The sequence below is a fragment of the Bubalus bubalis genome, chromosome 15, assembly GCF_019923935.1.
Source record: "Bubalus bubalis isolate 160015118507 breed Murrah chromosome 15, NDDB_SH_1, whole genome shotgun sequence".
In the NCBI taxonomy this organism is placed as follows: domain Eukaryota; kingdom Metazoa; phylum Chordata; class Mammalia; order Artiodactyla; family Bovidae; genus Bubalus; species Bubalus bubalis.
In genome coordinates, this window is record NC_059171.1 from 5,758,356 (window position 1) to 5,774,299 (window position 15,944).

The following is a 15,944-nucleotide window of genomic DNA, read 5'->3' on the forward strand; positions in this document are numbered from 1 at the left end:
GACAGCAAGATCAAACCAGTCAATCCTAAAGGAAATCAGTCCTGAATATTCATTGGAAGGACTAATGCTGAAGCTGAAGCTCCAATACGTTGGCCACCTGATGTGAAGAGCCAACTCATTAAGGCCCTGGTGCTGGAAAAGATTGAAGGCAGGAGGAGAAGGGGACGACAGAGGATGAGACGGTTGGATGGCATCACCCACTCGATGGACATGAGTTTGAGTAAGCTCCAGGAGATGGTGAAGGACAGGGAAGCCCGGCATGCTGCAGTCCATGGGGTTGCAAAGAGTTGGACTCGGCTGAACAACAAACAGCAACAAAAAAGTAACAACAAGCAAACAAATAGAGGTTAAAAATAGGAAACAAAAGATAAGAAAATCAAAAGACAAGTTCAGGAGGTTCACACCAAAATAACAAAAATTCCAGAAAAACCAACAGAAAGAGAGAGGAGGCATATATCAATGAAATGATCCAAGAAAATTTCCCCAAACCAAAATATTTTCCATTTTGAAAAGGCTCATGAAGGTCTAAAACAATAGGTGAAAATAAAGACACATAAAAACCCATTACCATTAAATTTTTTAAAATACTGAAGACCAAAAATGTACCTACATTTTTTCAGGTTGGAGGGAAAAAAACAGGGCTTTGACTACATATATAGGATTAGGTATTAGAATATACTTGAATGTCTAACCAGAACAATTAAACAAGAAATTTTAAAAATTAGAATGATTTTGAAATGTCAACAGCAATATTGGAATTTAGAATTCAATGGAGAAATACCTTCAAAATTCTGAAGGAAAATTATTTCCAAAGAATTCTATTACTTGCAAGCTACCACTCAAGGAAGAAAATAAAGTAGACACTTACATACTTGCAATATCTCATGAAATTTTTCTCCCATTACCTTTTACATGAAGTTACAAAATAACATGCCTTTCCAAAATGAAGAATCAGCTGAAAAAGAGAACTACAACAGACAAAAGAAACAGGTGGAGGTAAAGAGAATTCCCCAGAACATTGACAAAGGAAATCTCAGGCGAATCACATTGGAGACTGTTTTAGAAAAGAGCAGAGGACCATATGTAGAGCTGTCTCACCCTCCAGAGTGAACAGACAACCACAGGGAACGTCCCTGGAACCATCATCTCTTTTGATGAGTCTGCAGTGATAGAAAGATGGTGCCATGTAGCAATATCCATCTACTCTTCAGGGTTCATGAAAACCTCATGTCTCTCTTTTACTTTTTTGGGGGGCGGGCAGGGAATTCATATTTATTTTTACTCAACTAAACAAAAGCTTATCACTGTAAGGAAAGAAAAGGGAAATATGCTAGAATAAGAATTTTCCTATAAATACTATGTGATTGCATATATGTATAAACTTGCATTCAGTTCAGTTCAGTTCAGTCGCTCAGTCGTGTCCGACCCTTTGTGACCCCATGAATCGCAGCATGCCAGGCCTCCCTGTCCATCACCAACTCCCGGAGTTCACTCAGACTCAGGTCCATTGAGTCAGTGATGCCATCCAGCCATCTCATCCTCTGTTGTCCCCTTCTCCTCCTGCCCCCAATCCCTCCCAGCATCAGAGTCTTTTCCAATGAGTCAACTCTTCACATGAGGTGGCCAAAGTATTGGAGTTTCAGCTTTAGCATCATTCCTTCCAAAGAAATCCCAGGGCTGATCTCCTTCAGAATGGACTGGTTGGATCTCCTTGCAGTCCAAGGGACTCTCAAGAGTCTTCTCCAACACCACAGTTCAAAAGCATCAATTCTTCAGCGCTCAGCTTTCTTCACAGTCCAACTCTCACATCCGTACATGACCACTGGATTAACTTGGATAACACTTGCATTAGTTATTTTTAATTGTAAAACATAAAAATTATTTCCACTGAAGTTAAGATCAGAGCAAGGATGCATACATCATTACAGTTTTCAACCTTGTTCTGGAGGTATTGGTCATCACCACAAGGCAAAACATATAAATGATATCTAAAAACTAAAGTGGAAGAAACAAAATTCTTTCTCTGAAGATGACAATTATCTTCCTAGCAAATGAGAAATAGTCTTCTAAAAAATTATTGGAATAGTGAGAGTTCAGTTAAGCAGCCAAATACAAGATCATCCACAATAAAAATGGCTTTCCTAAATACCAACAATCACCAGTTGGAAAAAAATAATGAGGGATTAAAGTATCCCAAACATAACTGCTGTCAAAAAAAGAAAGAAAATATGTAATATATAGGAGTGAACAAAAATTTTCAAGATCTTTGTTAAGAAAATTATAAAACTTCTTTGAAGACATAAAGATAACCTAATAAATAGCAAGATAATCATCTTGAAAAGAAAGACTCAGTATTGGAAAATATGAGTTCTTCTGGAAGTAACCAGTACAACCAAGTAATGAAAATAAAAATTCAAATAGAATTTGCCATGGCGTATGAAAAGGCAGTAATAACTAATACTCATTTTTTACAAGATGAGGAAAATTGACATACACTACCAGATAACCAAATAGGACTTTTCTTTAAGAGCATTAAAAACTGTGTACATTCCCTAGGGCTGCCATAGAGTACCAGAAACTGGGTGACATGAAAAAAACAGAAATTTACTCTCCCACACTTGTGTGGGAAGTCCATTTGCCTTCTCTGAAGGGTCAAGCTTCTGGCCACTCAAGGCATTTTCCCCAACTTGCAGATCAGTTCAGTTCAGTCGCTCAGTCGTGTCTGACTCTTTGTGACCCCATGGACTGCACCACACCAGGCTTCCCTGTCCATCACCAACTCCAGCAGTTTACTTAAACTCATGTCCATCGTGTCGGTGATGCCATTCAACCATCTCATCCTCTGTCACCCCCTTCTCTTCCTGCCTTCAATCTTTCCCAACATCAGGGTCTTTTCAAATGAGTCAGTTCTTCACATCAGGTGGCCAAAGTATTGGAGTTTCAGCTTCATCATCAGTCCTTCCAATGAATATTTAGGACTGATTTCCTTTAGGATAAACTGGTTGGATCTCCTTGCAGATACATTACTCCAAACGCTGATTCAGAAGTCCATGGTATTCTTGGTGTCCCATCACACATCTTCCCTCTGCATGGCTCTGCTCATCTGCTTTCAAAGACATCATCTTGTTGAATTAAGTGCCCCATCCTATATGCAGTATGACCTCTTCTTAACTAACTACATCTGTAAAAGCATGGTTTCCAAATAGATTCACATTCTGAGGTTCAGGTTAGGACATGAATTTTGGGAGACAATATTCAACCCAATAGGGTAACTAAAACATTGCTATTTTTTTTTAAACATTGCTATTTTTAAGAAACTGCATACTAATACAGAATAGATTAATAGAACAGAATAAATCATTCAGAAATAGACCCATATATATTTTAAAGTTAAAGACTATCAAAACAAAACAGACTGGTAATTGGCTATTCATTTCAGAAAAAAAGAAAATACATTTAGAAGATTTCTTTCAAATATACATAGAAACAAGTTTTATATAAACCAAAGAGCTAGATTTTAAAAACAAAACCATAAAATATTAAGAAGTTAATGTAAGCAATTCACATAAAGAAAAGTCCTAGGGAGAAAAGTCAGTCACTTTTGTGATGTCTTTAAGAGACAGATACAAATCTATAGCCCCAGAGTATAACATAGTAAGTTACAATTTATGAAATCCTTTAATTAGAGGGTCACTCATTTGGGGCTCAAATCATTAATAAAACTCCTTTTAATGGGTAAAATACCCTTGAGAAAGATAACCTATCATTTCACAGCCTGTTATCAATTATCCAAAAACTGAGAGAGGAAAGAAGAGCATGCATGTGGGTACTGGAGACAAATTTCAACTACTTACGCTATGGTTACCCTTGCCTTCCTTTTTTTTAATGTAATATTTATTTATTTATTTATTTATTTATTTGGCTGTGCTGGGTCTTAGTTGCAGCATACAGGATCTAATTCCTAACCCAGGCCCCCTGCACTGGGAGCACAGAGTCTTAGCCCTTGGACCACCAGGGAAGTCCCCTGCCTTCCATTTTGATGCAAATGAATATCAAATAATAATATAAGTAATAATAACTATCACCGTGGCTTTGTACTGTTTGCATGCCTTAGCTCATTTAATACATCCCACATTCTTAGGAGGTAAGCATTATTTATTCCAATTTTAGGTCTGAAAACACTGAGGATCAGCTGTTAAAAAAAAGAAGATTGTCTTTCCCTGTGTACCCTCCCTGTATACTCAGGAGGCCCCCACGTGGCAGGGATCTTACTATGGTTTTGGGGCACCTGACTGTCTAGGTAGACTCAACTCTGCCTGAATGCAGAAGCCAAGTCTTATTCTTTTCTACACCCAGAATACCTAGCTAGATACTCAAATCCTAGTGGCTACTCAATAACTGATACAATTAGGGATGGCTAGATGGGCTTCCCTGGTGGCTCAGCTGGTAAAGAATCTGCCTGCAATGTGGGAGACCTGGGTTCAATCCCTGGGTTGGGAAGATGCCCTGAAGAAGGGAAAGGCTCCCACTCCAGTATTATTTCCTGGAGAATTTCATGGACTGTATAGTCCCTGAGGTTGCAAGGAGTCAGACACAACTTAACGACTTTCATTACATTATTAGATGGAAGCAGAAGCAAGAACTGAAAAGAAAGGCTGGTTGCAAGTCAGCCAAAGTTGATGGTGATTAAAATGCAGCTTCATCCGAGTGTTCATGCTTATATTTTGTACTTAGTGAGAGACAAACATCCCAAAGAAATTGCCCAGATTTGAAGCTTGTTTCCACTTCATGCTGTGTGACCTTGGGCAAGTGACTCAACTTGTATAAACCTGTTTCCTTTTCTGTAAAATGGAGATAACAGTAGTATCTGCCTTCTGTATTACCGAGAGGGCTAAATATGATAATCCAAGTAAAGCTTTTAGCATGCTGAGCCTACCAAAACTATTTTACTGTTCTGGTAATTACAGCATCAGGCCAGCTTTCTCCAATAGTATCCTTACGTGGTCAAGTTGTTGCCTCTTTCCTTTTCTGTAACTAAAGGGCGCTCCTGTGAAACTCCTCTTCATCCAGACTGAAAGTCAGTTTAAATTCAAGTGAAGATGAAAAGATGGAATCTGTTGGTGATCGAGTTAAGATGACATTTCAGAATAGCAGATGCTGTAACTTGTGACCCCACAGCAGCACTTCCCTGTTCTTATTTCCCACCTGCTAAATCTGAGCCTCACTGTGGAAGATACTGGAATGCAGCGGTAGCTTTGTAAGTAAACAAAGGAACCTCTGCTGAACAGACTCGACGATGTCAGACTTGACAGAAACTTTAGTAAGGAATAAACAAAAATCACCTGTAGATCAGTATTAACTATTTACTTTCTGTTATATATTGTAATGTAGATCCTGCCTTTTCTCTCATTGCTAAATCGCCTCAGTCGTGTCCGACTCTTTGTAACCCCAGGGACTGCAGCGTGCCAGGCTCCTCTGTCAACAGGATTCTTCAGGCAAGAATACTGGAGTGGGTTGCCATGCCCTCCTCCAGGGTTCAAACTCACCTCTCTTAAGTCTCCTGCGTTGGCAGGCGGGTTCTCTGCCATTAGCGAACTTGGGAAGCCCTCAGATGGTGCTAGATACAATTAAATCCTCTCATTATTGTCTTTTTACTTTAAGCATTCTTCAAAAAGACGATCTTTGGAAAAGCTCAGGGTGGTCTATTAGATGACTTGCTAGAAATTATTTATCTATTTCAAATTTATTGAATATTTTGGTGATCTTTAATTTTTTGCTCTCTTAGATAATGTTATGATGGTTGTCCCTGTACATACAGTTTTCGTGTGTAGCTCTGATTTTTTTCTTAAAGTTCATAATACAATAAAAATAGATATTTGCAATAAAAATATTATTTCAGAATTTAAACAAGATCTGAGGATATGTCTAAAAGAATATGTCAAAATATTTCATGAGTCTTCCACACATACCAAAATTGCTATACCACCCACAAAAATGTTGCAACTATTATGACAGCTGAGAAGAGATATTCATTATTTTTCACAATCTTTATGACTGGCCATAACAGATGTCAGCTTCAGTGAACCATTACAGCTAGCCAGCTGACCAACAGCCCCCACCACATCTATAGCTAGCTTTGTTAATTTATTTTCTACATAATCAAAGTAGAGGGCTTCCCTGGTGGCTCAGATGGTAAAGAATCCACCTGCAATGCAAGAGACCTGGATTTGATCCCTGGGTCGGGAAGATCCCCTGGAGAAAGGAATGGCAACCCACTCCAGCATTCTTGCCTGGAGAAGTCCATGGACAGAGGAGCCTGGCAGGCTATAGTCCATGGTGTTGCAAAGAGTCAGACATGACTGAGGAACTAACCCACTACTTGGTTTTATCCAATTTAGCAGTCAGGTTGTTCTTACAAATTCTCAGAATCTTGATTATTTCTAGCATACAGCTCCCAAAGACAGCTAGACCACTGTGAATCAACACTGATATCATGCATATGGCAACTTCCTACATGGCAGGAACTCAAGACCTCAGGCAGAGTGTGTTACGACTTTTATATTAAACCTCCCCCAGGTTTATTCCCAGTGCCCCGAGGATTTACCAAAGCAGTAATAACCACTCAAAAGAGATTAGTCCCAATGGTACTGGCTGATAGCTTATCACAGAAGGTGGTTACTCAAAGTCTAATGCTGTTTTGAGGAAATTGCTAGTCTCTCATATTTCCTGTTCCTCAAATTTCCTTTTATTCCTTGAATCTGTTGCTCATTTTTAAGTATATGTTTTATTTCCTTAAGATTTTCTTATTTCACTTTTTATTCTACAATTAGGGATCTCAAATAGTTATCTTTTAGTCAAATTTGCAATATGTTCAGAGCCCTTTGCCACCATATATTTTAGTTATTTATGATAAATAATTAAATTATATTACATATTAATATTTATCATATTAACTATATACATTAGCATCTATTCTTTTAATTGCTACTGTCCTACATTTCAAGTTTATCGTTCTTAATGTCATCTAGAAGAATATTTGGAAAATTCACATTGTCAAAGTTTTAGTAGATATAAGCTCTGATCACACAACATCACTCTGGTGAGATGAGATCATGAAAGGAACGCTAACATTGAATCAGTCTGCATCATATGCCAGCATTATATATACTTTTCCATATTAGCAAAAAACGTATTACCATGATTAATGTGAAACTTTTTTCTTAACCAAACCATACTCTTTGTCCCCTCTGTCATCTTCAAAGATTACAATAGATTCTCTATAAAATAGTGAAAAGCAAACAACAGTTCCAACTGGTAAAGGGATACTTACATATGCTGTCTTTGTTGTTATTTATTGTCTTAGCAATTTGTGTACAAACCTGAAGAGGGAATTTCCTTGGGTGTCAGAACAGTCAGGTAGGAAATGTTAACCAGTAAATAAACAAGAGTTACCAGCGGGAATGCAGGAAATATGTCCTTTAGAATTGTCTTTCTGGGTTTCTTGAGCTCCCCTGAATAGACGTAAAAGAACAAAATCACAACAGGTAAATCTTATGTCTTAAATTTATCTTTAAAATTGTTTAAGTGTTGGGCTGCATTCTTCCTATTCACCCTGGCCACACACACACACACACACACTAATATGCACAAACACCCACAATAGTAACTGCTACACACTCCCACTCCCTTCAGAGCTTGCTGCTAAGTGAACAAAGGCGGGGAATGAAGACATTTCCCCCATACATGGTAAAATTTCTGAATTAAAGGCACAAGAATGAAAATGGAAGCTGAGCCCATATGACCCTGTGGCTTCAGAGTCCACCTGTGTCTTCAGGCTTCTCTGTTGGGTACTGGGCGCTGAGTTTGAGTAGTGGGAATACAATGGTAAGCAAAAACAAACAGGAAGCTCAACCTCTCCTGTTTCCTGTTCCTCATTTTTTCCCAAATTTCCTTTTATTCCTTGGATGTTACTCATTTTAAAACATATGTTCAATACCTTAAGATTATGAGAAGAGGAGCTATGATTAACTCAATAATCACATGAAGAAAAGTTAAAATAGTGACTGTGATAAGGGTCCATATAAAAGGGAAAGGGCTGTGAAAATAAATGATAATTGATGGTCCCTTTCGCTATTTGCGTCACAGGCACACCAGCTTTCTTTCAGTTCCTCAGAAATGTTCTCCCTGTTGCCCTCAGCCCATTCTCTCATTGCCTTTTCTGGTTGCCTAATTGACATTAGCCCTTCCTCCAGCAATCACAGTTTCTTCTGGGAAAACAGGAGCTAACACTCTCCTTGTTGTTGTTCAGTCGCTCAGTCATATCTAACTCTGAGACCCCATGGACTGCAGCACCCCAGGCTTCCCTGTCCTTCATTGTCTCTGGAGTTTGCTCAAACTCATGTCCATTGAGTCTCATTCTCTGTTGCCTCATTCTCTTCCTGCCCTCAGTCTTTCCCAGCATCAGACTCTCTTCCAATGAGTCGGCTCTTCACATCAGGTGGCCAAAGTATTGGAGTTTCAGGTTCAGCATCAGTCCTTCCCATGAATATTCAGGACTGATTTCCTTTAGGATGGACTGGTTGGATCTCCTTGCAGTCCAAGGGACTCTCAAGAGTCTCCTCCAGCCCCACATTCAAAGGAATCAATTCTTCAGCCCTCAGCCTTCTTTATGATTCAACCGTCACCACATCCATCCATGACAACTGGAAAACCCATAGCTTTGACTAGACAGACCTTTGTCAGCAAAGTGATGTCTCTGCTTTTTAAAACACTGTCTAGGTTTGTCATGGCTTTTCTTCCAAGGAGCAAGCATCTCTTAATTTCATGTCTGCAGTCACCATCTGCAGTGATTTTGGAGCCCAAGAAAAGAAAGTCTGTCACTGTTTCAGTTTTTTCTCTATTTGCCATGATGCCATGATCTTAGTTTTCCAAAGGCTGAGTTTTTAAAAAGCCAGCTTTTCACTCTCCTCTTTCACCTTCCTCAACAGGTTCTTTAGTTCCTCTTCGCTTTCTGCGGTTAGGGTGGTACCATCTGCATATCAAAGGTTACTGATACTTCTGGCAGTCTTAATTCCAGCTTGTGCTTCATCGGGCCCAGGATTTTGCATGATGTACTCTGCATATAAGTTAAATAAGCAGGGTGACAATAAACAGCCTTGATGTACTCCTTTTCTAATTTTGTCCAATTTTGTCCATTGTTCCATGTCCAGTTCTAACTGTTGCTTCTTAAACTGTGTCTCAGGAGGCAGGTAGAGTGATTTGGTATTCCCATCTCTTTAAGAATTTTCCACAGTTTGTTGTGATCCACACAAAGACTTTAGCATAGTCAATGAAGCAGAAGTAGGTTTTTTTTTCTGGAATTCTTTTGCTTTTTCTCTGATCCAGTGGATGATTCTTCTGCCTTTTCTAAATCTAGGTTGTACATCTGGAAGTTCTCAGTTCACACACTGTTGAAACCTACCTCAAAGTGAACCTACTTTGAGCATTACTTTGCTAGCATGTGAAATGATGCAATTGTGTGGTAGTTTGAAAATTCTTTGGCATTGCCATTCTTTGGGATTTGAATGAAAACTGACCTGTTCCAGTCCTGTGGCCACTGCTGAGTTTTCCAAATTTGCTGGTATATTGAGTGCAGCACTTTAACAGCATCATCTTTTAGGATTTGAAATAGCTCAGCTGGAATTCCATCACCTCTGCTAGCTTTGTTCGTAGTAACACTTCCTAAGCCCCACTTGACTTCACACTGCAAGATGTCCGGCTCTAGGTGAGTGACCACACCATCACAGTTATCTGGGTCATTAAGATGTTTTTTGTACAGTTCTTCTGTGTATTCTTGCCACCTCTTCTTGATTTCTTCTGCTTCTGTTAGGTCTTTACCATTTCTGTCCTTCATTGTGCCTATTTCATATGCATGAGTTCCTTTTGTATCTCTAATTTTCTTGAAGAGATCTCTAGTCTTTCCCATTCTATTATTTTCCTCTATTTCTTTGCACTGATCACCTAATAAGGCTTTCTTACCTCTCCTTGCTATTCTTTGGAACTCTGCATTCACATGGGTATGTCTTTCCTTTTCTCTGTTGCCTCTTGTTTCTCTTCTTTTCTCAGCTATTTGTAAGGCCTCCTCAGACAGCCATTTTGCCTTCTTGCATTTCTTCTTCTTGGGGATGGTTTTGGTCACAGCTTTCTGTACAATGCCACAAACCTCCGTTCATAGTTCGTCAGGCACTCTGTCTATCAAAACTCTCCCAGGCCAACAAAATTGTCCTGTTATACATTCTCATAGCATCTGTGAAAAGAGTAGAAGAGTCGGTCAGAAGTTCTCTTTCCCTGTGGGTCCTCATCTTTCCTTAATGCCAATCTGCAGTGCAGAAGAGATCATGATTTAGTATTTATATATATAATGATTTTCCACGATAGGCTTATTCTAAATATTATCCCGTTTATGACACCATTTTCCCCAGTCTTACCGTTTTCTGAGCGCTCTCCCTGACATAGACAATTGAACATTATAGCTATATGTACACTCTGTGACCCTGGGCCCTGGTGATGGGTACCAGCACCACACACAGACCTCTGACTCACTGGAAGCCTATCATTGCCAGTACACAGGATTTCTTGCAAAGATTTGAACCATATGTCAACAAAGCTGAGAGAACCAGGAAAAAAGCACTCAGTGTTTGCATAATAGGCAACTGATAATTTTAAGTCCTAGAGCTTCCTTGATTTCTGTTGTTCCTGAAGACGGGTTGCTCAGGTCTTCCTTGAAATACAGCATTGTTCTTCCAGCCCGTTTCCTTCTGCTTGTTTTTAAGCTAATGTGTGTGAGTTTCTGTTACTTAAAGCCAAATACCTCTGACTGATAAATATTTGTCCTTTGACAGATATCAAACGCTTTCCATCTACATCCACCCAGGGGTTGAATGTACTGTCCCTGGGCTGATTGAGAGCTGAAGAGTAAAGGCTTGAAAAGCTCTCACTGAGGTGCTGCCTCACCCACTCACTCCTATGGGCTTCTGGATGATTTATTGACCATCAAGCTTTCAATTTCCTTACCTGTATATTAGGGGTAATTGGAAAATATAGAGACAATAAAATTCCCATCAAATCCCTAGCACATAATAAGTTATTAATGACTACAGTTATTAGTTAAAGCTTTTGAGCAAGCAAAAGGGCAACTTTTAGGATTACCTGCTCTTTCCTCTGGGCCTTTTGCTTTTTCTCATTATGTATTAGATTGTTACATCGGAGATAAGGAATATAATACAATAAAATATATAATGTAATAACTATACAAGTGGTGAATATCCTTGGTTTTGAACTTAAAAGATGAATGTTCCTGCAGTAGGCAAAGTCAGCTGCTTATAAATTACCATTTTACTGGTAAAAGTGTTAGAATTTACTTATGCTTAAAAGTTATTAAGTAAATTAACAATCCCAGCTGCTGCTACTGCTGCTAAATCGCTTCAGTCATGTCCAATTCTGTGCGACCCCATAGACGGCAGCCCACCAGGCTCCCCCATCCATGGGATTCTCCAGGCAAGAACACTGGAGTGGGTTGCCATTTCCTTCCCCAATGCATGAAAGTGAAAACTGAAAGTGAAGTCGCTCAGTCGTGTCCAACTCTTCACGACCCCAGGGACTGCAGCCTACCAGGCTCCTCCGTCCATGGGATTTTCCAGGCAAGAGTACTGGAGTGGGGTACCACTGCCTTCTCCACAATCCCAGCATATACCCAAGTTCCTCCAGTTTTTGTTTACTGCGCACTGGTTTTGAAGAGTTCTGTAATAGTTGATAGGTTAGCAAATTTTGTTAATTTGTTTACAGCAGAGTCGTCTAGCAATGAAACACCATTGGCAAAGAAACAAGATGGAATTGGCACAAATAGAAGCCAAAGATTTCTGTTCTTAAAAGAGAAAGAGACAATGTGAGAGAGAGAGAGGAAAAGAAAGTTTGGCTCATTATCCTCTCAAAGGGCAGTGGCCCATTTAATTATAAAATACTGATCTCTCATAGTTTTCTTTTCTCAATATCTCAATTTTAAATTCAATGCTGAGTGACTTACCTCTCATGCTCAAAATTCACCAATGAACTCCTGGTTAGTAAAATTGCTTTTGATCATTTCTCACACTCTTCAACTTCTGAAGCATTTCACCATGTGGATTACTCTCTCCTTTGAAAACTTGGTGATTTTCTTTCTCTAGGCTTCCTCTGGCTTCTTTATCAAATCCTCTTTCTCCATCTACTTCCTAAAAGTTGACATTCTCCATCCTCCGTCTCCAATCCTATGCCATCTTGCTCTACCTCACTCTCGGTGCTTGACCTAACAACTCTATTGATTAGCAGGCTGGTGAGGTGGAAACAATTTGGCAGTTATTTAAGATTGTGTGCCATGTCTTACACACATCTGCATACTTCTGGTCTCCACAGCTTCACTCAGATTTCTCTACTGCTGGAATTTTTGTGGGGTCCCATTAAAATTGCTAACTTTTCCTCTTGATGAGACAGCAGAAGGTGGTTTTACCTTCCACTGAATTTCCATTGTAATTGTATTGTTCCCTTACAGCCAGTTACCACATACTATCATATCATTACTTATTCACAAGTCACAGAATTATGGTGACTTTCATCTAGTCAAGGCTATGGTTTTTCCTGTGGTCATGTATGGATGTGAGAGTTGGACTGTGAAGAAGGCTGAGCGCCAAAGAATTGATGCTTTTGAACTGTGGTGTTGGAGAAGACTCTTGAGAGTCCCTTGGACTGCAAAGAGATCCAACCAGTCCATTCTGAAGGCGATCAGCCCTGGGATTTCTTTGGAAGGAATGATGCTGAAGCTGAAACTCCAGTACTTTGGCCAGTACTCATGGGAAGAGTTGACTCATTGGAAAAGACGCTGATGCTGGGAGGGATTGGGGCCGGAGGAGAAGGGGACAAAAGAGGATGAGATGGCTGGATGGCATCACTGACCCAATGGACGTGAGTCTGAGTGAAGTCCGGGAGTTGGTGACCGACAGGGAGGCCTGGTGTGCTGCGATTCATGGGGTCGCAAGAGTCGGACACGACTGAGCGGACTGATCTGATCTGATCTGATCTAAGCAATACTGCCTATTTTTCAGATGAAGGAGGGTGAAGTGCAGAGAGTTAAAGACACTTGCCATAGCTAGGAAGTAGCAGAAGTCAGGCCACAATCTAAGGAGAGCCTCTTCTACCGCTGCAAACCTCTTTGGTGGAAAGAATGCATCTTACTCATCTTAAGGCACTAATCCAGTGCTTTGAAAATCATCAGTGTTTCAAAAAATGCCTGCTGACAAGAGAGTTGATAGATGATGGACACATCAGTGACTACAGGGGGCCCTAAAATTAAGAAAAACTTTTTTCAGTAGTAGAGAGTCTGCTTCATGTTTAAATGTCCAAGAAAAACACTGATAAAAAGGTTGAAAAACACTGATAAAAAGGAGATGAGAGGAAAAGTGTAGAGGTGGAGGTCAAGGGAGAGGCTGACTTTGAAAATGGAGAGAAAACTTGTATCCTGACATTAAAGGGAAGAGTACTGAATCTGACCTTAGAGCAATCAAGGAAATCTATGATTCTATTCTTTTTAAAAATACTTAAAAGCCTGAATATGTCACACCCACCTGTAACACAAGCATAGTCTGGCATTGGATTATTCTTAGATTCACAGTTTCATGAAAGAGGACTATTTCCACACTCTCAGAATCCATCCATTAATAGAATAAAAACTAGATTGGCACATAAGTCCCCTATCTGTTGTCCCAGAAAAGAAAGCTGAAAAAGAGAAGTTATTCAAGAAAAAAAGTACTTTGGAATAATTGGAAAAAATTAAGAGTTGGTGATAAATGCAGAGCTGGCATATTCTGATCTGATTTGGAAAATAATAAATAAAAAATTACTTAGTTTAAATAAGACACAAAATGTAATAAAAGATGTGCACTTCACATTGCATGCAACAAGTCATGGCTTTAGATTTGTTTTTCTTAAAGTATTGTTGGTTACCTGCTGGATACATAAAGCATCTCCCACCTCAATATGCAAAATATCCTTGGAAGATGGCTTCTGTCAACTGGGAGGCTTCTAGAAACTCAGCATTCAAAGAGTTCTGAAATAATTCAAGCTTCTCCTTCCTTCATTTCACCAGCAACACTACTGCACTTAGGGAAATAAGGCCAAGTGTGGCCATTTTCAGCATCATGCTGGCTATCTGAAGCCAAGTCACCACTCTCACACCACGAGAACTTAGAATTCCTAGCGCCAGACATTTCTTCGGCAGCTTTGGAGCAGAGCAGCTGGGATAAAAAGGCTGGATGCTGTAGTCGGCAAGGAGAGGAGCTTGCCTGGCAGTGAGCCCTGGGCCCAGAAAGGTGGTCCAGAGATTCAGGAAAGAGATCACATCGCCAAAACACCTCTTGAGAAAACAGTAGTGAGCTCCACTGCATGGGAAGGTCACACCTACCTCTGCTGAGCGGAGATGGGTCATAAAGGACCACAGGGCCCAATCAACCTGGATGCTCAGGGAGAGTCCCGGATTCTTGCACGAGGACTTCAACACCCCTTTGAGGGCCACAAAAACATCTGCTCCAGTTATATCAGCAATTAGAAACCTCGTGCCCAGCAACATCCAAATACTCTCTTGAGCTGTATCTTCCTCTCTTTATCCATTGTAACAGAATTTCTAAAGTCTGCATAAATGACAGCTGATGACTTTTCCTGCCTATATTGGTAGAAATGATGTTCATGGGTTCTCTGAAATAAAAGAGTGCTGTCCTTCTTGTTCCACCTTTGTTAAATAAAGACTGTGTTAATCATTAACAAAATACATGTGATGCATCCAGGTAAAATAATGTCAGATTACTTGAAAGGGTTTTAGTTTGACTTTTAAAAAAATTATCATCAAAATAATACATTCAGATGGAAAAAAATTTCAGTAAGATAGGTATTACAGCAAAAAGCAAGGGTTTTCTACTCTACTTCACCCCTTCCCAAACGTATTCCCAGCTTTTTCTTCTGGGAACAACCATTCAGGAGTGTTTACGGTTCTGGTTCTTCTTGGTGGTTGCTTCCACTGTTCTTCCGTGTTGGAAGAACCATCATCGTGGGATCACTTCCACTCACCTAGAGCTGGACATCCTGGAATGTGAAGTCAGGTGGGCCTTAGGAAACATCATTACAAACAAAGCTAGTGGAGGTGATGGAATTCCAGTTGAGCTACTTCAAATTCTGAAAGATGATCCTGTGAAAGTTCTGCACTCAATACGTCAGCAAATTTGGAAAACTCAGCAGTGGCCAAAGGACTGGAAAAGGCCAGTTTTCATTCCAATCCCAAAGAAAGAATGCCAAAGAATGCTCAAACTATCGCACAATTGCACTCATCTCACACGCTAGTAAAGTAATGCTCAAAATTCTCCAAGCCAGACTTCAGCAATACGTGAACCGTGAACTTCCAGATGTTCAAGTTGGTTTTAGAAAAGGCAGAGGAACCAGAAATCAAATTGCCAACACCCAATTTGATCATCAAAAAATCGAGAGTTCCAGAAAAACATCTATTTCTGCTTTATTGACTAAGCCAAAGCCTTTGTGTGGATCACAATACACTGTGGAAAATTCTAAAAGAGATGGGAATACCAGACCACCTGAACTGTCTCTTGAGAAACCTGTATGCAGGTCAGGAAGCAATAGAACTGGACATGGAACAACAGACTGGTTCTAAATAGGAAAAGGAGTACATCAAGGCTGTATATTGTCACCCTGCTTATTTAACTTACAGAGTACATCATGAGAAATGCTGGGCTTGAAGAAGCACAAGCTGGAATCAAGATTTCCAGGAGAAATATCAATAACCTCAGATATGCAGATGACACCACCCTTATGGCAGAAAGTGAAGAACTAAAGAGCCTCTTGATGAAAGTGAAAGAAGAGAGTGAAAAAGTTGG

At 39.8% G+C, this 15,944-nt stretch overlaps 1 protein-coding gene across 1 annotated transcript; it reads right to left on the reverse strand.

Annotated features, from left to right (window-relative positions):
• Positions 1 to 2,894: 2,894 nt before the first annotated feature.
• On the reverse strand, positions 2,895 to 15,079 carry LOC102404726 (solute carrier family 7 member 13). Its single transcript, XM_006080970.3, is given in 3 exon segments — positions 2,895 to 7,511; positions 14,011 to 14,622; positions 14,625 to 15,079. Coding segments are annotated over 3 exon segments (813 nt in total). The 5' UTR covers positions 14,674 to 15,079; the 3' UTR covers positions 2,895 to 7,359.
• Positions 15,080 to 15,944: the final 865 nt, after the last annotated feature.